Source organism: Oncorhynchus masou, chromosome 31 (genome assembly GCF_036934945.1).
Source record: "Oncorhynchus masou masou isolate Uvic2021 chromosome 31, UVic_Omas_1.1, whole genome shotgun sequence".
NCBI lineage: Eukaryota > Metazoa > Chordata > Actinopteri > Salmoniformes > Salmonidae > Oncorhynchus > Oncorhynchus masou.
The window spans coordinates 84,418,006-84,441,904 of NC_088242.1; the positions used below are offsets into that span (position 1 = coordinate 84,418,006).

Consider the following 23,899-nt stretch of genomic DNA (forward strand, 5'->3'; position numbering starts at 1 on the left):
CCTGCCTTCAGACTGACTAGTTGAGTATCTGGAGCATCAGCATTTGTGGGTTCAATTACAGGCTCAGAATGGCCATAAACAAAGAACTTTCTTCTGAAACTCATCAGTCTATTCTTGTTCTGAGAAATGAAGGCTATTCCATGTGAGAAATTGGCATGAAACTGAAGATCTCATACAACGCAAAACACCAGTTTCAACGTCAACAGTGAAAGAAAAGCATCCCGGAGGCAACTCCGGAATGCTGGCCTTCTAGGCTGAGTTCCTCTATCCAGTGTCTGTGTTCTTTTGCCCATCTTAATCAATTATTTTTATTGGCCAGTCTGAGGTATGGCTTTTTCTTTGCAACTCTGCCTAGAAGACCAGCATTCTGGAGTTGCCTCTTCACTGTTGACGTTGAGACTGGTGTTTTGCGGGTACTATTTAATGAAGCTGCCAGTTGAGGACTTGTGAGAGGTGTCTGTTCCTCAAACTAGACACTCTAATGTGCTTGTCCTCTTGCTCAGTTGTCCACCGGGGCCTCCCACTCTTTCTATTCTGGTTAGGGACAGTTTGCACTGTTCTGTGATGGAAGTAGTACACATCATTGTATGAGATCTTCAGTTTCTTGGCAATTTCTCGCATGGAATAGCCTTCATTTCTCACAACAAGAATAGACTGATGAGTTTCAAAAGAAAGTTTTGTTTCTGGCCGTTTTGAGCCTGTAATCGAACCCACAAATGCTGATGCTCCAGATATTCAACTAGTCTAAAGAAGGACAGTTTTATTGCTTTAATCAGCACAACAGTTTTCAGCTGTGCTAACAAAATTGCAAAAGGGTTTTCTAATGATGAATTATCCTTTTTAAAATTATAAACTTGGTTTAGCTATCACAACGTGCCGTTAGAACAAAGGAATGATGGTTGCTGATAATGGGCCTCCGTAACAATATCTACACTGTATTTCTGATCAATTTGATGTTATTTTAATGGTCAAAAACAAGGGCATTTCTATGTGACTCCCACACTTTTTAACGGTAGTGTATATTCAATGTCTGCGTTTACATTTTTACCCATCAACCAATAGGTGCCCTTCTTTGCGAGGCATTGGAAAAATTCCCTGGTTTTTATGATTGAATCTGTGTTTGAAATACAGATATGGCTGTCATTAATAAATCATGTTAAACACTATTATTCCACACAGAGTGAGTCCATGAAACGTATTATGCAACTTGTTAATGTTTTACTCTTCAACTTATTTAGACTTGCCATGACAAAGGGGTTGAATACTTATTGACTCAAGGCTTTTCATTTTTAATTAATTTATAAAATTAAAAAATATAATTCAACTTTGGCATTATGGGGTATTGTGTGTAGGCCAGTAACAAAAATATCTACAATTACATTTGTTTAAATGTAGGCTGTAACACAGCAAAATGTGGAAAAGGTAAAGTAGTTAATATTGTATATAATGATGCTTGAACATATTGACAACAATTCTGTCTCTGTCTCACTTTGTCTCTCTCTTTGTTTCTGTGTCTCTCTGTCTCTGTCTGTTTGTCTGTCTGTCTTCGTTCCACACAGCCCTGCCTCTCTCACAAACATCCCGCTCCCACCCAGACCCTGCTAGCGGAGGCCGGGCAGTGAGCCAGAACCCCACCATCAAGATCAGCCGGGCCACGCATGTGTCAGAGCAATGGAACGCCTCTCTGGAGAGGGAGATTACCAACGCCAATGAGCTTCGACACCTGGACGAATTCCTGGGGAATCAGGTCCAACCATATTCTGATTAATGTTACAGCTAAAAGCTAACTGAAATGAGAGTTGATCTCAGTCACACACCTCTTGTAGTTTTCAGGTGCATAGAGGAGAAATACACTTATAGTATGCTCCACAATATGTTTAAGGGGATAGTTTGGGGCAATGACGCCCTTTATCTTGTGTTAGTGCTAGCTTAGCTAAGATAGTTAGCGTTGGCTCATGAATCTACCCATAATCTCCTTCCTACTGGACACAGATATACAAATGGTATCCACAAGTTCATCTGGCTCTGGGGAAGTAGATAAAGGGCTTCCAAATATCCCAAACTATCCCTTTAAACTCCCGCTCTCTCTCTCTGTAGGTGAATGACTTCCGCTCCAGAGGGAAGCAATTGTCTGCCACAGAAAACATCTTCATCACAGCCACCATGCAGTTCAGAGAGACCATCAAGGGCATGTACTCTCTCCCGGTGAGTGGCGGAACGCAAGGCCTATAGATATGGAAGCTGCTTTATCAATTGAGTGACTTCCGTGTATGGATGGTAATTGCTTTATTCCCCTATCTCTTTCTCTCACCCATGGTGGACAGACACACCATATTGGCTACAAGGGTCTGATGCGTGGCTACCAGAAGAGGGTAATCAGCCTGGCAGGAGAGAAGCAGAAGGGAGAGGTACAGCTGGTGGTCAACCTGTTCCAGTCAGTCCTGGACGGCTTCATCAGGGGAGAGATCAAAAAGGAGGAGGCAGAACCAGCCAAGGTGAAGGATGACCCTGCATATTTGTCATAGGGCTATTATCGTAGTAGCAAACTCCAAGCACCCTGGTTTATGCTGTAACACTTGGCACAAACAACACTTTCGTAGCGTGTTATGCCGCGAAGCTGAGCAGACATTAAACAAACCGAGCTCTTCAAAGTTATCCTATTATTACCTAAATATCAACGTTGAAGCAATATTCTAACATCGGCTGATAAACTGTTAAGCGCTTACCTTCCCAAGGGCCATGGACCTCAATCCGAGAGGCAAGAAGGATGACCAAAACTTTGTTGAATCCCAAGATAATAACGCCACAGCTAGCAAGATAAGCATTATCCCTGATAACGCAGATGACAGTTCCACACTGTTCCTCTCAGTAGCCTCTTCTGAGACTTCAGGCATGCTTGCTACTCTCCTCCAGGAAATGTAAGATGGTAACAAAGGTCTTTCACTGAAAATGTACAATAAATAGGCTGAACTTTATTCTTCCATTGATAGCCGGAAATCCTCCCTGAATGATCTCCTTTTGAGAACGACTGAGGCTGAGTTTCGCATTAGCACAGCTGAAGATACCGTAACCCGACATGATCAAGTTATCAAACAGCTGCAGAAGGACAATGCCTATCTCATAAACATGGCGGACCTGATGGAGAACCAGAGCAGACGTAGCAATATCCATGTGGTGGGATTGAAGGAGGACAGCGAGGGCCGTGACCCTGTCCGTTTCTTCACTCAATGGATCCCTGATGTCCTGCGCATAACCAACTCCACTAAGCTGCTGGAAATCGAACGCGCCCACAGAGCCTTAACACCGAAAACCCACACCAGATGAGCCTCCACAGACTGTCCTGATCAGGTTCCTCCGTTTCCAGGACAAGGTGAAGATACTGCGACTCACAAGAGCCAAAGGGGACATCACCATCGATGGCAAGAGTGTCAGCCTCTTCCCAGATATATGCGCTTGGATCTTGCCAGACGTTGTAAGCAGTTCAAATCAGTTGCCAAAGCCCTGAAGGACAAGCACATCACTGTCTATCTGTGGGATTTGACGCAGTTTATTGGGATTTTTCTTGTTTGTGCTCTCCTGGGACTGAACTGCTGATGTCTATTTGGAATTTGGATCTGTTTACAACGTGATTTGGTTGCTACAGTTGATTTGGACATTTTCAACTAAGTTATTTTTCCAGTGGTGAGTTCTATTACATTTACAGGGGAGTATATTTTGGTTTTGACAATATCCACCGGGCAAAACAAATTAGTAGGCCTAGGCCCATTTTATGTTTCTCCTCTTCTCCTGAAAAGAGACTCAAGCAGCCCTTATTGTTGACAGTAAAATATTCCGCCATAAATGTCTATTCACAACGTTTGTTTTCAACGTAGAGCGCTCGTAGGTTTTAGTTTATGCCAAAGCTTAGCTAGTAAGAGCAAGATGGAAAGCAAGCAACATCGTCTCTCTACAAGTGTTTTCATGTTTGATTGTGGGTTTAGTCTGACAATCGGTGGGTTATTCTTTTTTTTTAATGTTGTTTCCTTCCTAAATAGACGCATAGGTCACTTCAGTGTTCACATCAAAGTTGAAACATTACCTGAATATTTACATGTGAGTAATTACCATCCGGTTATATATTAGAAACTCAACCCATGCTTAATCCACTAAAATATGTCACATTCAACGTAAAAGATCTTAACAGCCCAGTTAAGAGATAATTTCTTAAGTTATAGACTATTGAAGGCTGATGTTGTGTTCTTACAAGAAACACATTGTACAGCCAGGAAACACAAGAAATTAAACAGGGAATGGGTAGGATACATTTTTGCGGCCTCAAGAGGAACTACAATTTTGAAAAGTAGGCACATCCCCTTTTGTGTCAGCAACACCATGTCTGCTCCCTCAGGCAGGTTTGTTTTGGTTCAGGGGCATATTTATTCCGTCTGGGACCCTATTGAATATTTATGCTCCTAACTTCGATGACCATATATTTATGTTCAAGCTCATTCATGAAGGATCTCAATTTACTAGACGTTTGGAGACCGATGCACCCACAGGATAGGAACTACTCTTTATTCACACCCACACAACACACACACACACACACGAATAGATCACTTTTTGCTGTCAACCCAACTGTTTCATCGTGTTAGATACCGATTGTCTCACCAGATTGCTTTGTGACCATTCTCCTCTGGAATTAGCCATCTCCATTCCTACCAAGCATATATATATGGAGACTAAATTCTACACTCCTGAAGCAACCTGCATTCATCAAAAGCAGATCAATGTTTTTACTTTGACAAATAAACCCTCTGGTTCTGACTTTCATTCTTTGGGACACATTAAAAGTCTCTGATGGGAAAGGCTCATTGCCAGTACTAAAGGGTTGAAAAGAAAACACTGCCTAACTGAATGACCTTAAATCTGAAATCTTTGAGCTAGAGAAAACCTACCAAAGGTGCCAGACTAAAGACCTATACAGGCTTTTTGTAAATAAATAACTGAAATATAATGCTCTGAACACGTATCAAGCTGAGAGGGGCATTACTAAATCAAAACAGCGTTACTATGAACTTGGAGAGAAAGCACAGTGTTGGCATGGCTATAGAAACTCTTACTAATGAGATCTTTTGACCCTACTGAAATGAATGATACTTTTAAGAAATACTACAAGGTACCCTATACTTCCCAATCAAGCGACGTTCTAGCAGAGATAGACATTTCTCTCCTTGCTCAACCTCCCTTGCCTGTCAAGAGGAAGACAGAGCGCACCTGAGTGAACAGTTCTCAGTCCCTGATTTGTTGGTGGACATTAAATCTTTACCGTCTAATAAATCTCCTGGCTTCCCTCCAGAGTTCTATAAAGAACTCAAGTGGCTGTTGGTCCCCTACCTCATGGAGGTACTTTAAAAAGCCAGGGAGGACAACTGCTTTCCAGAGTCTTTCACTCAAACTGTGATTACAGTAATTCACAAGGAAGGGGAATCCCCGCTAAACTGTGCCTCCTGTCGACCAATCTCTCTCCTTAAAACAGATAGCATCTTGGTGACCAGTTTACAATCTAAGAGACTGGAGTCATGCCTCCCCCTGTTGGTCAATCCAGATCTTACTGGATCCATAATTAACAGATTGTCCTCCAATAATCTCAGAAGGTTCTTTTGATATAATTCACCTTACAAAAAAATAAATACCTAGTGTCGCAGTCTCCCTCGTCGCCAAAAAGGTATTTTAATAGGTTTGAATTACCATATCTCTTAATTACCATATCTCTTCGCATTTTGGAAAAGTTCAGTTTAGGCACTGTGTTTGTAACCTTGATAAAATCACTCAACAAATCTCCTAAAACTAGTATTGCTACGAATGGGATTACTTCCTCTTTCCTTCTCTTTAGGGGGAACAGATATAGTTGCCCTTTTAGCCCCCACCTCTTCACCCTTGCCATCGAACTGTTGGCAGAGGCCATTAGAACGGGCCCTGACATACAGTGCCTTGCGAAAGTATTCGGCCCCCTTGAACTTTGCAAACTTTTGCCACATTTCAGGCTTCAAACATAAAGATATAAAACTGTATTTTTTTGTGAAGAATCAACAACAAGTGGGACACAATCATGAAGTGGAACGACATTTATTGGATATTTCAAACTTTTTTAACAAATCAAAAACTGAAAAATTGGGCGTGCAAAATTATTCAGCCCCTTTACTGTCAGTGCAGCAAACTCTCTCCAGAAGTTCAGTGAGGATCTCTGAATGATCCAATGTTGACCTAAATGACTGATAAATACAATCCACCTGTGTGTAATCAAGTCTCCGTATAAATGCACCTGCACTGTGATAGTCTCAGAGGTCTGTTAAAAGCGCAGAGAGCATCATGAAGAACACGGAACACACCAGGCAGGACCGAGATACTGTTGTGAAGAAGTTTAAAGCCGGATTTGGATACAAAAAGATTTCCCAAGCTTTAAACATCCCAAGGAGCACTGTACAAGCGATAATATTGAAATGGAAGGAGTATCAGACCACTGCAAATCTACCAAGACCTGGTCGTCCCTCTAAACTTTCAGCTCATACAAGGAGAAGACTGATCAGAGATGCAGCCAAGAGGCCCATGATCACTCTGGATGAACTGCAGAGATCTACAGCTGAGGTGGGAGACTCTGTCCATAGGACAACAATCAGTCGTATATTGCACAAATCTGGCCTTTATGGAAGAGTGGCAAGAAGAAAGCCATTTCTTAAAGATATCCATAAAAAGTGTTGTTTAAAGTTTGCCACAAGCCACCTGGGAGACACACCAAACATGTGGAAGAAGGTGCTCTGGTCAGATGAAACCAAAATTGAACTTTTTGGCAACAATGCAAAATGTTATGTTTGGCGTAAAAGCAACACAGCTCATCACAATGAACACACCATCCCCACTGTCAAACATGGTGGTGGCAGCATCATGGTTTGGGCCTGCTTTTCTTCAGCAGGGACAGGGAAGATGGTTAAAATTGATGGGAAGATGGATGGAGCCAAATACAGGACCATTCTGGAAGAAAACCTGATGGAGTCTGCAAAAGACCTGAGACTGGGACAGAGATTTGTCTTCCAACAAGACAATGATCCAAAACATAAAGCAAAATCTACAATGGAATGGTTCAAAAATAAACATATCCAGGTGTTAGAATGGCCAAGTCAAAGTCCAGACCTGAATCCAATCGAGAATCTGTGGAAAGAACTGAAAACTGCTGTTCACAAATGCTCTCCATCCAACCTCACTGAGCTCGAGCTGTTTTGCAAGGAGGAATGGGGAAAAATTTCAGTCTCTCGATGTGCAAAACTGATAGAGACATACCCCAAGCGACTTACAGCTGTAATTGCAGCAAAAGGTGGCGCTACAAAGTATTAACTTAAGGGGGCTGAATAATTTTGCACGCCCAATTTTTCAGTTTTTGATTTGTTAAAAAAGTTTGAAATATCCAGTAAATGTCATTCCACTTCATGATTGTGACCCACTTGTTGTTGATTCTTCACAAAAAAATACAGTTTTATATCTTTATGTTTGAAGCCTGAAATGTGGCAAAAGGTCGCAAAGTTCAAGGGGGCCGAATACTTTCGCAAGGCACTGTACGTGGCTTTGAGATGGGCCCCCATACCCATAAGTTATCACTCTTTGAGGACGACCTTATCTTATTTCTAACAAACCCAGAACATCCCCTCTCACTTATAGAACCTATTACAGTATTTTAGTTCTTTCTCTGGATATAAGGTCAATTTTGATTAAAATCTTACTGTTGTCTGTCTTTGACCATCATACCATTAAGCATCAGTTGCCTTTTAGACGGTCTCCTATGGGCTTCACATAGTTGGGTAGAATGGTGGATGGTAACCTGAAGAACCTCTAAACGCAATCTGGCTGGCTTGTTGCAAAAGGTGGAGGGTGACCTGTGTAAATGGATGGACTTGCCTCTCACTCTACTGGGTAGAATTAATATGAATATCCTGCCCAGAATTCTATATTTGTTTCAATCTCTCCCCATCCCTGTATCCGCAGCATTCTTTTCCTCTCTCGACAAGCTGACCAGACAGTTTGTGGCACGGCAAAACTCCTAGGGTTAGCCTGGACAAACTGACCCTTGATTACAGTCAAGGAGGCTTAAACCTCCCTAATTTCAGAATATATTACCTGGCTGATTGAACATGGTTCCCAATCAAGCAATTTTCAAAGGTTTTTCAAGAATTGTAACTTTAGACCATGGTCTGATAAGGTCATCACTCTTCTAGAACATTGTTATGAGGGAATTCTTATTTCCTTTGAACAGCTGAAACAGAAATACAACTTGTCTAACAAGGACCTCTAGTTACCTACAACTATGACATTTTATTAGGGTGAATCTCAAGGGTCAATGGAACCTACTTAAGATGTCACCTATTGAACAACTTTGCCGTGCTGACCAACCACTGTTCAAGACCATTTCCTGTGTTTACGATGCTCTTATGTCATGACTACCACTGCCTGAGCTAGATAAACCCCGACTGAGATGGGTAAAAGATCCTGGTATTCGTCTTGATTAGGGACTATGGTGTGACCTATACCGGGATGGTGTTACATCCACATTAAACTCCAGATAGACTGATCCAGTTTAATTTCCTCCATCAGCTCTATATCACCTCATCTACATTGCACAAGTTCAACCCTGGTATCTCCCCCCCTACGTTCAAAACTACACGGTTTCTGGCAAGGGGTAAGCGATACCGTATCCATTCTGGTTCAGGGGGCTGCATTCCCTTTAGACCCGGAGGCCTGTCTACTGGTTAACTTCACTAATTCCAATCTTAGGCAAAGTCACACTAATAATGCTAACAGAAATGGTGCAAGCAATTGGCAAAAAAATGTATTGCCTTGGAACGGAAATCAGATTGCCACATTGCAACTGGCAGGGGGTATCTGAAGTTAATAGTTGTATCCCACTGGAGAAAAGGACATACTGCTTGAGGAATAAGTCAGAGACAATTTACAGAATTTGGCAATCCTTTATTGATTATATGGAGAATGTCCACTCACATAACATTGATTGCATCTCTGTATAATCATCATGTCATGTTTCACACGTAATGTATAAAATGTACTGTAGCCTACTGGTCAAATGTCTCATATTTAGTTTTGTTTTTCTATCGCATTTACATTTTTGTCTGTTGTCTTCTAAGTTTGTCACTTTGTTATATTGTCTGTCTTCTCATTTTTGTTTTGATTGTTCTTATTTGTAAAATGCAAAAAATAAAATATATCATTGTTTAACACTGATTTTTGGTACTGAATACATGGATATTGATTATTGTCCATCTTTATGGATTCAATAAATTAAATATTGATGGTTTTGTCTGTATTTCAGCCTGTTAAAGCTCGGAAGAAGAGGCGGAAAAAAAACAAGAACGTAAGTACAAACTAAGGGCCGATCCTTAAACCTGTCCACTCTTTGTTCTCTATAGAAATATATGTATTTTATGAAATGATTGGACACATTGATACATGTACACAATGTATGATTGTTTAGATGGAGAACCCCCTGGACCATGTGTTCAGCACGTACCAGGTTAACATCATGCAGTCGTGTGATCAGTGCAACTCCTATATCGGGGGCATGGAGAAAGTCTACATGTGCAGCTGTGAGTACCACACAGACAAACACACACACACATTCTGACAACTCTCACACTCTAGTAACAACTAATATATGTGTATACATATATATATTTTTTTTAAATGTACCTTTATTTAACCAGGAAGGCCAGTTAAGAACAAGTTCTCATTTACAACTGTGATCTGGCCAAGATAAAGCAAAGCAGTGCGACAAAAACAACAGAGTTGGACATAACAAACGTACATTAAATATCACAAAGGAAAAATATATGTACAGTATATGCAAATGTAGAAGAGTAGGGAGGTCAGGCAATAAATAGGCCATAGAGGTGAAATAATTACAATGTAGCATTAACACTGGAGTGATAGATGTGCAGATGATGTGCAAATAACAAGGATAACAGTCTCCAATGATTGATGTGAATGCTGATCATGCTTTCAACATGCATAACGTGAAACATTATAACATTATATTCTCGGTCGTCAAGGATACAAATGTTAATAGCCTCCCATTCTGGTTTTATTCTTCCAGATTGTAAGATGGTGTGCCACAAGAAGTGCCTCGGCAAAATTGTCACAGACTGCTGCACGTTTTGTGCCAAAAAGGTGGGTATTGACCTCACATATTTGTAAACGACATTGACATACTTCCATGGTTTAGGTGTGAATCTTAAATCTGTATTGGTCCCTAGGTTACTATTGACTAACATATCTGACTGTTGGTGTCTATCTGTGTGCAGAGTGACGAGGAGTCGGGAGGCCTGCACTTTGGGGTGCGCTTGTGTCACCTGACCAGTGAGGACAAACCCATTCCCATAGTGCTGGAGATGATGCTGGAGCATGTCGAGATGAACGGCCTGTTAACGGAGGGAATCTACCGCAAATCAGGCTCCGCCAACCGCATGAAGGAGCTCCACCAGCTAATGGAGACTGGTGAGGGCCAGCCCATAATATTATAAACAGTAAACCAGAGAGCTGCTAAGATCTTGATGGGTAACAGTTCATTTGAGGGGTGTACGGAAGACTTAACATTAAGCACCTACACAAGCACAAGTGTAGTTGTATTTTTCAAGTTTCATTGTGCCCATGTAGATCTTACTTATGACATAAGTATACCTCTTCATGTTCCCATTCCATGACCTGTCTAATGGTTGATGTTGTGTTGTGTGGCAGACCCCCACGCAGTGTGCCTGGAGAACTACCCCATCCACACTGTGACAGGGCTGATCAAACAGTGGCTGAGAAAGCTGCCTGACCCCCTCATGACCTTCACTCATTACAATGACTTCCTTCAGGCCGTGGGTGAGTCCTGTTATAGCTCTGCCTCACTCTTCTCCATGATCAAGGGAGAGATGGCTACTCTTGTTCATTTTGGATTGTGTTATATAATATATGTCCACAAGGGGGAGTCCCTATATCAGCCCAGGTGGGTTATCTTCTCCTTGGTTAGTTCTACTGATCTAATGGTTAATGCCAAAATAAAGAAAATACTTGAGTAAATGAGGGATACAATGTATATTGAAATCAGGTGTGGTTCCTGAGTTAATTAAGCTATTAAAACATCTCATCATGCTGCCCATTATTTTGGCTACCAAGGCTAGAAATCTCTGACTTTGAAAGAGGGGTCTCAAAGTAAGTTTAAAGGGTGTGTGTGTGTGTGTGTGTGTGTGTGTGTGTGTGTGTGTGTGTGTCTGTCACCATATCTCAACCCAATTAAACACTTATGGGAGCGGCACCTGAGACAGCGTTTTCCGCCACTCTTGACAAAATGACAAATTATGGAATTTCTTGTGGAAGAATGGTGTCGCATTACAATTCCCGACACTTGTAGAATCTATGCCAAGGCGCATTAAAGCAGTTCTGGCGGGTTGTGGTGGCTCAACGCCGTATTAAGACACTTGATGATGGTGTTTCCTTTATTTGGTCAGTTACCTGTATTCCACTGAATGTTGAAATGTGTAATATTGTCGACTGTTATCAATCCCTACATTGTGGCGCTGTTGTTGATCCTAATTGTGTTTTCCTCATCTCTCTAGAACTTCCTGAAAGGCAAGAGCAGCTACATGCCATCTACAAAGTGTTGGAACAGCTCCCCACCGCATGCTTCAACACCTTGGAGAGACTTTTCTTCCATCTAGTCAAGTACATACACTTCATGGCTGGGGCAATATTGCAGTGTGTATTGCTATATATAATATTCCACGAGTAATATTTCTCTCTCTTCCAGAGTGTCTAAAGATGAGTCTCACAACCGCATGTCGCCCAACTCCCTGGCCATCGTGTTTGCCCCCTGCATCCTCCGCTGCCCAGACAGCGCCGACCCACTCATGAGCATGAAGGACGTGGCCAAGACCACCACGTAAGTATCTCTCTGATCACTGCATAGACAGAAACCACTGTTACTTTGTGTATAAAACTTTGTTTTATTTTTATCAATTCAGTTTAAATCAATTTAAATTTAAAAAATCCCACAATAAGAATAGTCCACTTAGAATGGATTTTATTGATGTCAACCCTAGTCTTTGTTGTTATTAAGTGAATATTTTGTTCAGGCAACTAGGTACGACCACCACTGTACAGAAACTAATGCAGTGCCTTTACTCCAATAGAGATTCTAACTAGCAGGTAATGTCTCTGTCTCCCAGGTGTGTGGAGATGTTGATCAACGAGCAAATCAGACGCTACAATGAGAAGTTGGAGGAGATCGAACAGCTGGAGCACGCTGAGGCTCTGGCCGTCAACCAGCTCAAACTCAAGAGACAGAACACGGTGAGGACTATTCTACATGGTCTGGTCTGTCTGGACACTACCAATGGTTGGGGCCAATTCAGGAAACAAACTGACATTTCTATTCCAATTTTCCTCAATGCATCTCTGTCGCTTTCTGAACTGCCTGAATTGGAATGGAATTGATCCCAACACTGACACTTACCAGGTCCATAGACTCAGTAGACAGACCGACCATAGTCATCAACTATTTACTACATACTGTAGGGCAGGGCTGTACTACGACACTCCTAGTCCAGTAAGGCTGCAGGTTTTTGAGTGTCAGTGTATTGTCCAATATCCACCATGGCTTACTGCTCATTGTTTTGTGGTTCTCCTTTTTTTTCTTCAGCTGCACTGGCATTTGCCCCTCAGGGTTTCTGCTCCTTACAAAGGAGTGGTGGTACGTATCCACGTTGCTCTGGTCCTCCTGGTAGCTAGATGCGGTTTGTCTTAACCAACCGTCTGTGCATGACTTGTAGTAGTCGACGACCCTCCACCCATCCCTCTCTCCTCTTCATACTAATTGGTGGAATACAGTGGTATACAGTGCTGCAGTGGTCTCCCAACTATGTTTCTGGAGAGCAACTGGGCATGCAGGCTTTTGTTATAGCCCAGCAGTTACACACCTGGATCCAGGAGAAGACAATGATCAGTTGATTCTGTGCTAGGTGTGCTGTCAGTGCTAGGTGTGCTGTCAGTGCTAGGTGTGCTGTCAGTGCTAGGTGTGCTGTCAGTGCTAGGTGTGCTGTCAGTGCTAGGTGTGCTGTCAGTGCTAGGTGTGCTGTCAGTGCTAGGTGTGCTGTCAGTGCTAGGTGTGCTGTCAGTGCTAGGTGTGCTGTCAGTGCTAGGTGTGCTGTCAGTGCTAGGTGTGCTGTCAGTGCCGCTAGGTGTGCTGTCAGTGCTAGGTGTGCTGTCAGTACCGCTAGGTGTGCTGTCAGTACCGCTAGGTGTGCTGTCAGTACCGCTAGGTGTGCTGTCAGTACTGCGAGAACAAAGGCCTGCATACCTACTACTAGTACCTTTAATAGTCTAGATGTTAGACCCCTGTTATACTGCATGTTGGTTTCAGCCCTCAGTATCTGTGATGTGAAGGTTCTTCAGAGTGACGGTGTGGGTTGATGTTGGTCTTTTCTACATGTGACTTGTTTGTGGTTTGACTAGTATTTGGTGACATTAACTCTTGATCATAGCCTGCTTGTGCTGTATGGAACACATGATTCCCCACTGTACAACCTCAGGATTGGATGGATGGTTTGTGGATTCTCCCTGTTAACCGGAACCAAGCCTTATAATTGACATGGGAATGAGTTGTCTTCTTGATGATGTCTTTTACTCCTGGTGTAAAATAACCATTGCTTTGATTTGCAGCCTGTCGCTTTAGTCAATAGTAAAATCGTCATAAAAACCCTCACACCCGAAACTGACATGTTCCTACATGTTGTGTGGTTGAATAACAGTTTCATAGTGTCTGTTTATCCCTACTCAACACAACCGCATGCCTTCCTCTAGTTACCATAGCTCACTGGAATGACACAGGCATGATATTAATAAACACTGTGCATGATAATGTTACACAGGCACCCCCACCCCATCCTCTAAACCAGTGTGGTATGGACTTGCTACTTGTTGAGGTGCCATGAGTAACTGTGTGTGTGTGTGTGTGTGTGTGTGTGTTCTCTCCTAGGTGCATGAGAAGAAGTGCTCTAACTTGACGGTGGTCCCTGAGAACGATGAGCCACTGGAATCTGACACGGAGGCTGAGAAAAACCTAATGGAGCGCATCAAGTCTATAAAACAAGAGAAGTAAGAACTGAACAGAGCCCCTGATTCACCACTAAATTCAGCAGATACACTACATGGTCAAAATTATGTGTGCACCACTTCAAATTAATGGATTCAGCTTTTTCATCCACACCTGTTGCTGACAGGTTTATAAAATCGAGCACACAGCTATGCAATCTCCATAGACAAACATTGGAATCTGGAGTAGTGGAAACGCCTTCTCTGGATACGCTAGTATCGCACTCTGGCCGTCAGATGGACAGATCTGGGTTTGGCGGATGTCATGAGAATGCTACCTGCCCGAATGCATAGTGTAAAGTTTGGTGGAGGAGGAATAATGGTCTAGGGCTGTTTTTCATGGTTCGTGCTGGGCCCCTTAGTTCCAGGGAAGGGATATCTTAATGCTGCAGCATACAATGAGGGGCGAGTCTAAGCTGTGGAAATCCACCACTAAGGACTCGAACTAAATAAAGCCATCTTTATTATTACGGCTGTAGAGGTTCACAAGCTCAATACAAACTTGATAAAAACTCTGAAGGGGAAGTTCCCTTTCAGTCCTTTTATACTGCTACACTAACAAGTTATAAGCATGGTTGGTTCCTGTATTTGACTGATTTATTCCACTTGTCCCAAGATAATGTTCTGGGCGTACTGCCAATTTGCTTATGAGTGATTGTGTAGTTTCCTCCTTTGTGCAATCATCCAGTCACTGGCATGAACCCAACCAAGACAGGTTATTACAAAAGCAGCATTGTGCTAATCTTACGATTATATACAAACAAGAACATTTCCATCACAGCCCTTTCTGTTTCAGCATGACAATGCCCCATGCACAAAGTGAGGTCTATACATAAATGGTTTGTCGAGATTGGTGTGGAAGAACTTGACTGGCCTGCACAGAGCCATGACCTCAACCACATTGAACACCTTTGGGATGAATTGGAACGCCTACTGCGAGCCAGGCCTAATTGCCCAACATCAGTGCCCGACCTCACTAATGCTCTTGGCTGAATGAAAGCAAGTCCACGCAGCAATGTTCCAACATCTAGTAATAGCCATGAAGTGCTTTGAAAGGCTGGTCATGGCTCACATTAACACCATCATCCCGGAAACCCTAGACCCACTCCAATTCGCATACTGCCCCAACAAAAGGAACACCTATGTGAGAATGCTATTTATTGACAACAGCTCAACGTTGAGAGCACCAGCTGTTCCGGACGACTGTGTGATCATGCTCTCCATAGCCAATGTGAGTAAGACCTTTAAACAGGTCAACATTCACAAGGCCAGGCGGATTACCAGTACGTGTACTCCGAGCATGCGCTGACCAACTGGAAAGTATCTTCACTGATATTTTCAACAGCTCCCTGTCTGTAATACCATCATGTTTCAAGCAGACCACCATAATCCCTGTGCCCAAGAACACCAAGGTAACCTGCCTAAATGTCTACCGACCCATAGCACTCATATTTGTAGCCATGAAGTGCTTTGAAAGGCTGGTCATGGCTCATATCAACACCCTTATCCCAGAAACCCTAGACTCACTCCAAATTGCATACTGCCCCAACAAATCCATAGATGGTGCAATCTGAATTGCACTCCACACTGGCCTTTCACACGTGGACAAAAGGAACGCCTTTGAGAATGCTGTTCATTGACTACAGCTCACCATTTAACACCATAGTGCCCTCAAATCTCATCACTAAGCTAAGGATCCTGGGACTAAACACCTCCCTCTGCAACTGGATCCAGGACTTCCTGATAGGCTGCCCCCAGGTGGTAAGGGTAGGCAACAGCACATCTGCCATGCTGATCCTCAACACTGGGGCCCCACAGGGGTGCGTGCTTAGTCCTCTCCTGTACTCCCTGTTCACCCAAGACTGAGTGAGCCAAACACAACTACAACATCATCAAGTTTGCTGACGACACAACAGTGGTAGGCCTGATCACAGACAACAATGAAACAGCCTATAGGTAGGAGGTCAGAGACCTGGCAGTGTGGTGCCAAGAAAATAACCTCACACTCAACGTCAACAAAACAAAGGAGATGATCGTGGACTTCAGGAAACAGCAGAGGGAGCACCCCCCTATCCACATCGATGGGACAGTAGTGGAGAGGGTAGTAAGTTTTAAGTTCCTCGGCGTACACATCACGGACAGACTGAATTGGTCCACCCACACAGACAGCGTGGTGAAGTAGGCGCAGCAGCGCCTCCTCAACCTCTGAAGGCTGAAGAAATTTGGCTTGTCACCAAAAGTACTCACAATCTTTTACAGATGCACAATCAAGAGCATCCTGTCGGGCTATATCACCGCCTGGTACGGCAACTGCTCCGCCCACAACTGTAAGGCTCTCCAGAGGGTAGTGAGGTCTGCACAACGCATCTCTAAGCTAACTATGCAATAACTAAGCAAACTACCTGCCCTCCAGGACACCTACACCACCCGATGTCACAGGAAGGCCATAAAGATCATCAAGGTCAACAACCACCCAAGCCACTGCCTGTTCACCCCGCTATCATCCAGAAGACGAGGTCAGTACAGGTGCATCAAAGCAGGGATCGAGAGACTGAAAAACAGCTTATATCTCAAGGCCATCAGACTGTTAAACAGCCACCACTAACATTGAGTGGCTGCTGCCAACATACGGACTCAACTCCAGCCACTTTAATCATGGAAAAATTTATGTAAAAATGTATCACTAGCCACTTTAAACAATGCCACTTAATAGAATGTTTACATACCCTACGTTACTCATCTCATATGTATATACTGTACTCGATACCATCTACTACATCTTGCCTATGCCGTTCTGTACCATCACTCATTCATATATCTTTATGTACATATTCTTTATCCCTTTACACCTGTGTGTATAAGGTAGTAGTTTTGGAATTGTTAGGTTAGATTACTCGTTGGTTATTACGGCATTGTCGGAACTAGAAGCACAAGCATTTCGCTACACTCGCATTAACATCTGCTAACCATGTGTAGGTGACCACAAAAAAAAAAAAATATATATATATATATATATATATATATATATATATATATATAAAAAATTTGAAGGACCACCCATATCCAATGGTTATATTTTTTGCCTGTGATCCACCAACCAACCCTTGGTTACATTTGTGACCCTTCTGTTTTTTCTCTCCCTTCCCCCTCTTTCCCAGGGAGGACCTGGCCTGCAGACTGCCAGAACTGGAGCAACCTGGTTCTGACCAGGACAACCTGGACTCTGAGGCATCGCTGAGCTCGGAGAGCCTGTTGGGCGAGCGCTGCAACAACTCGGAGCCCGAAGGTCAGTATTAAAGGTATAGTCCCCCCCCCCCCACCTTTCCTACCTATTCACACCTGTGGGTTTCTCATCGGCCTGCCTGGCCCCCTGTCTGTCCCTGCTGTCTCTGGTGCAGGTATGAACATGCTGGTGGTGCTGCATTTAAAGAGGTTGGCGGAGGTGCCGTCTGCTCTCTAGCAGGTTGGAGGCTCCCAGTTTACAAGCAACGTGCATAGTGTTTATTTTTGTATGTTTGCATGAGTGTCTGTGTGGCATGCAGAAACTTTGACCAGACTAACTGGTGGGGGTAGTAGAGGTCTGAGAGGGACTGATTTCTTCCGCTCCTGCTGCTTTTCATACCGTGCTCGCTCCCGCTGACTTCTTGTCCGACTCCCACCCACTCCTGCAAGAACTGGTCCCCAATCTGACGCAGTCCTGCAATGTTATTTTAGGTGAACTGTATGTGACACAGCTCGCTTTGCAGCCTCGGTCCCAGCAATCTTGCCACCCTAGTCAAGATCAAAATGCACAAAAATAGCCTGAGAAATAGGTTAAAATACCAGAGATTCTCACGTGGCCCATTATATTACGTTATCGGTATTATTGGGCTGTATCAGCCAATAGGGTAGACAAATTATAGGAGAGTGGACACTAGCTACTTTTAGCAACACTAGTATTTACACACGGGGGTTGCTGGGAATTATCTTACAAAAAAAGTAATAGTCCGCCGGATGCCTGAAGTTAACTGTTTTATCCCCGTGGATTGATGAGGAATTGAGAAGTTGTATGGTTGTGAGGGATGAGGCAAAAGGAAGGGCAAATACGTCTGCCTGCACAACCGATTGGCAAACGTACTGCAAATTGATAAATCATGTGACTAAACTGAATAAAAAAGACCCTATACTATGAAACAAAGAAATATATAAAGAATGGGAGTAAAAAGCTTTGGAGCACCTTGAATTACATTTTGAGCGAAAAGGCAAACTCGGCAACATTCATTTAATCAGATGGATCATTCATCACAAAACCCACTGATATTGCCAATAACTTTAAGGATTTTTTAATTGGAAAGATTAGCGGATGGAAAATTGTGAGGATAATAGCGGACAATATTTCCACTCCTATTTGCCATATCTTCAATCTAAGCCTACTAGAAAGTGTGCGCCCTCAGGCCTGGAGGGAACCACAGTAATTCCGCTTCCCAAGAATAGTAAAGCCCCCTTTACTGGCTCAAATAGCCGACCAATCAGCCTGTTACCAACCCTTAGTAAACTTTTGGAAGTTGTGTTTGACCAGATACAATGCTATTTTACTGTAAACAAATTGACAACAGACTTTCAGCACGCTTATTGGGAAGGAAATTCAAACACAGCAATCACACAAATTACTGATTATTGGCTGAGAGAAATTGATGATAAAATGATTGTGGGAGCTGTTTTATTAGACTTCAGTGCGGCTTTTGACATTATCGATCATAGCCGGCTGATGGAAAACTTGTGTTATGGCTTTACACCCCCTGCGATATTGTGGATAGAGAGTTAGCTGTCTAATAGAACACAGAGGATGTTCTTTAATGGAAGCCTATCCAACAAAATCCAGGTAGAATCAGGAATTCCCTAGGGCAGCTGTCTAGGCACCTGACTTTTTTCCCTCTTTTACTAATGACATGCCACTGTCCTGGAGTAAAGCCAGTGTGTTTATGTATGCAAATGACTGAATACTATACACGTCAGCTACTACAGTGAGAGAAATCACTGCAACACTTAACAAAGAGCTGCAGTTGTTTTCAGAATGGGTGGAATAAGTTAGTCCTAAATATTTCAATAACTAAAAGCATTGTATTTGGGACAAATCATTCACTAAACCCTAAACCTCGACTTAATCTTGTAATAATGTGGAAATTGAGCAAGTTGAGGTGACTAAACTGCTTGGAGTAACTCTAGATTGTAAACTATCATAGTCAAAACATGTTGATACAACAGTAGCTAAAATGGGGAGAAGTCTTTCCATAATAAAGCGCTGCTCTGCCTTTTTAACAACACTATCAACAAGGCAGGTCCTACAGGCTCTAGTTTGTTGCACCTGAACTACTGTTCAGTTGTGTGGTCAGTTGCCATAGAGGGACCTCGGAAAATTACAATTGGCTCAGAACAGGGCTGCACGGCTGGCCCTTCTATGTACACGGAGAACTAACATTAATAATATGCATGTAAGTCTCATGGCTCAAAGTAGAGGAGTGATTGACTTCATCACTATTTGTTTTTGTAAGAAGTGTTGACATGCTGAATCCACCAAGGTGTCCGTTTTTAAACTACTAACACAACTCGGACACCCATGCATACCCCACAAGACATGCCACCGAAAGTCTCTTCACAATCCCCAAGTCAATAACAGACTATGGGAGGTGCACAGTACTGCATAGAGCCATGGCTACATGGAACTCTATTCTACCTCAGGTTACTGATGCATGCAGTAGAATCATTTTTTTTTTTAAATGGAACCGTGGGGATTGTGAAGTGACAGACACACGTACACGACAGGCACGCTACACACGTACACAGGGTAGCCTAGTGGTTAGAGCGTTGGACTAGTAACCGAAAGGTTGCAAGTTCAAATCCCCAAGCTGACAAGGTACAAATCTGTCGTTCTGCCCCTGAACAGGCAGTTAACCCACTGTTCCTAGGCTGTCATTGAAAATAAGAATTTGTTTTACTTTTACTGACTTGCCTAGTAAAATTAAGGTAAAAAAAAATAATTAAAAAACATTTGGTATTGTAGATAAGAGTGCGTTCGAGAAGTATTCAGACCCCTGGACTTTTTCCACAATTGATTTCCCCCCCCCCCCTCATCAATCTACATTAGACCATAATGATGAAGCAAGAACAGCTTTTTAGACATTTTAGAAAATCTTTTTTTTTTTACAAAAAATATCACATTTACATAAGTATTCAGACCCTTTACTCACTACTTTGTTGAAGCACCTTTGGCAGCGATTACAGCCTTGAGTCTTCTTGGGTATCATGCTACAAGCTTGGCACACCTGTATTTGGGGAGTTTCTCCCATTCTTCTCTGCAGATCCTCTCAAGTTCTGTCATGTTGGATGGGGAGCGTCGCTGCACAGCTATTTTCAGGTCTCTCCAGAGATGTTCGATCGGGTTCAAGTCCGTGCTCTGGCTGTGCCACTCAAGGAACAGAGACTTGTCCCGAAGCCACTCCTGCGTTGTCTTGCCTACCACTGAAAAACATCCCCACAGCATGAAGCTTCCACCATGCTTAGGGGTGGTGCCTGGTTTCCTCTTGACGTGGCATTTGGCATTCAGAGTTAGATCTTGGTTTCATCAGATTAGAGAATATTGTTTCTCATGGTCCTTTAGGTGCCTTTTGGCAAACTCCAAGCGAGCTGTCATGCGCCTTTTACTGAGGAGTGGCTTCTGTCTGGCCACTCTACCATAAAGGCCTGATTGATGGAGTGCTGCAGAGATGGTTGTCCTTCTGGAAGGTTCTCCCATCTCCACAGAGGAACTCTGGAGCTCTGTTAGAGTGGCCATCGGGTTCTTGGTCACCTCCCTGACCAAAGACCTTCTCCCCCAATTGCTCACTTTGGCTGGGCGGCTAGCTCTAGGAAGAGTCTTGGTGGTTCCAAACTTCTTCCATTTAAGAATGATGGAGGCTATTGTGTTCTTGGGGACCATCAATGCTGCAGACATTTTTTGGTACCCTTCCCCAGATCTGTGCCTCGACAAAATCCTGTCTTGGAGCTCTACGCAGTTCCTTCGACCTCATGGCTTGGTTTCTGCTCTGACACACTGCCAACTGTGGGACCTTAAATAGACAGGTGTGTGCCTTTCGAAATCAGGCCCAATCAATTGAAATTCCCATAGGTGGACTCCAATGAAGTTGTAGAAACATCTGAAGGAGGATCAATGGAAACACTACGCACCTGAGCTCAATTTCAAGTCTCATAGCAAAGGGTCTGAATATTTATGTAAATCAAGTATTATTGTGTGTAGATTGGTGAGGGAAAATAATTTTAAAAAACTTTTTAGAATAAGGCTGTAATGTAACGAAAATGTGGAAAAGTCGAGGGGTCTGTATACTTTCCGAATGTTCTGTATGTGATAGAGTAGTGGCCTTAGGGAACATACTTAATATGATATGTAATATTTAAATTTGTATATAACTGCCTTAATGTTGCTGGACCCCAGGAAGTGTAATGGGGATCCTTAATAAATATTATTCAATTTGAACTTACTCTGTCGATAGTCTTTTAGGCTTGACCCTAATGCAGGGGGGAATGTGAGGAAAAAAAACATCTAATGGAACATATAATTAACCAGAATTTATTAACATGGGTCTGTTGTAGACATATGGAGTTCCTCAGCGAGGTCAGTTCCTCTCTGCTTACTTCACGTTAAGTCCCCCACAAGTTCTTGCTTTTTTTTGTGCAAGTGTGGCGCACGTGCAGGACTTGAGGTAAGCGGAGAGGAAGTGGATGTACAACAGACCCACGTTTGGAAAATCTGTTTAATGTATGTTCTATTAGATGTTTTTATTTCTTAATTTCCCCCTGAATAAGGACCAATCCTACGGACCATCGGCAGATTAAGTTGAAATTTAATTTAACTTCCGGCGGACTTTAAAAAAAGTAAAAAGTCACTTTTTTATCATGAATATTTATTTCCAGTCAATGTTGGAACCTTAACTAATGCCTATAATATTTAGGAAGTTGATTTTCATGGAAAGACTTAAGACTTCTATTTAATTGAGACCACACATAGGCGCATTTGATCTTGCACGCCAAACACAAGAGAGTTGAGGTTGGTCATCTGAATTTGAAGCAGAATTATCCTATGAGAGTTAGTGAATAGTGTGACTAAGAGCTGCTTTAATACAATAGTTAACACATACAAAATAGAAAGGCAACCGTTCAAAATAATCTGGGGGGGAATATATTAATCTCTAAATTATCTGACTGCCCACTGGAATAGAGCTCTCTACATGGTGGCATGTTTTGGTATTGATATGAGCCTCTTTCTCTCTCATCTGTCTCTTCCAGGGAGAGGTGTTGTCCTGTTGAGTAAGGCCAAGCCGAACTGCCCTCCCAAGCCTTCTGACATGGCCCAGAGACCTATGTCCCCAAGGGGGTGTTCCTCTTCCCCAAACCTCATCTCCGATGTTGCCTTTGGCTCCACCTCCCGGCTCCAGCTACCACGACGCCGCCCCATCATCCCCGACACGGTGAAGCTGCCCCCGGGCATCCACTCGCACCCCCCACTGTGGACCTCACCCCCCCTGCCAATGAGGGCTTCAGCCTGGTGAAGAGGCGGGAGCAGCCCGCCCGACGCAAAGACAGCATCCAGTCCCTGTACATCAGCCCAGACAAGGACCTGTTCCCCTCTCCTCCCTCCATCTCCTCCCTTTCCACCTCCACTCCACAGAGCCTCCAGACCGCCAGCAAGGCCCTCAGACGGTTCTCGGACCCAGACGTCTCCTATGTAGACGAGGCCTGACACAGACAGGAGGCACAATAGAACTTCATATCTATGGCGTTCCCCACAGCATGGGGGATACAGTCTGTTAGTGTCGTGGTTGCCATGGAAACCGATCATGGACGTGTGTTTTATATTCTTGTGACTTATGACTGATGAAAACAGGATGTGTCACCAAGCACTTTGTCTACAATAAATATATTGTGGTTTTTTAAGAGACAATTTAAATATTTTGTGCAGACGCATGGACTCCATGGATGTTTTATTTTTGTTTTACGCCCTTGATTTCATGAGGGAAAAACTGCAGGTTATTGCACCTTTCTTTTCCCAGGTCTCCTTATGAGAAGACCTGAACAGTGTTCTCAATGTAATGTCAAAAGTGCCTTGATTTGTACAAATTCATTATTTCTAGTTTAAATCCTCAAGGGGGGGGATTTTTGTATGATACTCTTGTACTTATTCATTGAAATTATACCGACTCAAAGACTTACTGGAACGAGGAACAAAACACTTTTGATGCAGTTATGGTCCCTTGAAATGCCTTCTCGTCGGAAATTGACTCTCCCTCAATTTCCTCCCTGTATAGGAACTGCTTTCACTTGTCAAAGGGGAAATTAGAGCAGCTCTAGCCACTTTCCTCCTGGATGAAAACCACCAACACTTGTCAAAGGCTGCGTGCCATGTCTTACTGGACCTTTTAGATTCTACTTTCTGTCATGTTTCCGCAGCTACATACATACGGCTTCAGTCAACTGTGCTGTACCTGCCACTCTAAGTCAATGGAAGGGTCAGGGTGCCTATAGTCTACAGACGACCCCTTCAGAAGTTGGGTTTGATATTTAATACTAATGTCCTTCTCTCAGACTGATGTTGGATTTTGTCTGTCTGTCTGTGTACTGAGAAAATAGCAATTGGGAATGTCTGGGATTGAATGATGTGAGCTGTAACAGGACAATACAATGCTTGTATACGCTG

At 43.0% G+C, this 23,899-nt stretch overlaps 1 protein-coding gene across 1 annotated transcript in view; it reads left to right on the forward strand.

Moving 5' to 3' along the window:
- LOC135524612 (unconventional myosin-IXb-like) overlaps positions 1 to 23,899 on the forward strand; it is a 118,388-nt gene extending 94,489 nt beyond the window's left edge. The window contains 16 exon segments of the mRNA XM_064952305.1: positions 1,560 to 1,747; positions 2,098 to 2,205; positions 2,325 to 2,495; positions 9,356 to 9,397; positions 9,518 to 9,629; positions 10,136 to 10,209; positions 10,344 to 10,536; positions 10,777 to 10,905; positions 11,640 to 11,745; positions 11,831 to 11,962; positions 12,249 to 12,372; positions 12,722 to 12,772; positions 14,057 to 14,175; positions 17,331 to 17,458; positions 22,492 to 22,710; positions 22,713 to 23,899. Coding sequence (XP_064808377.1) covers positions 1,560 to 1,747; positions 2,098 to 2,205; positions 2,325 to 2,495; positions 9,356 to 9,397; positions 9,518 to 9,629; positions 10,136 to 10,209; positions 10,344 to 10,536; positions 10,777 to 10,905; positions 11,640 to 11,745; positions 11,831 to 11,962; positions 12,249 to 12,372; positions 12,722 to 12,772; positions 14,057 to 14,175; positions 17,331 to 17,458; positions 22,492 to 22,710; positions 22,713 to 22,945 — 2,129 coding nt within the window. The 3' untranslated portion in view covers positions 22,946 to 23,899.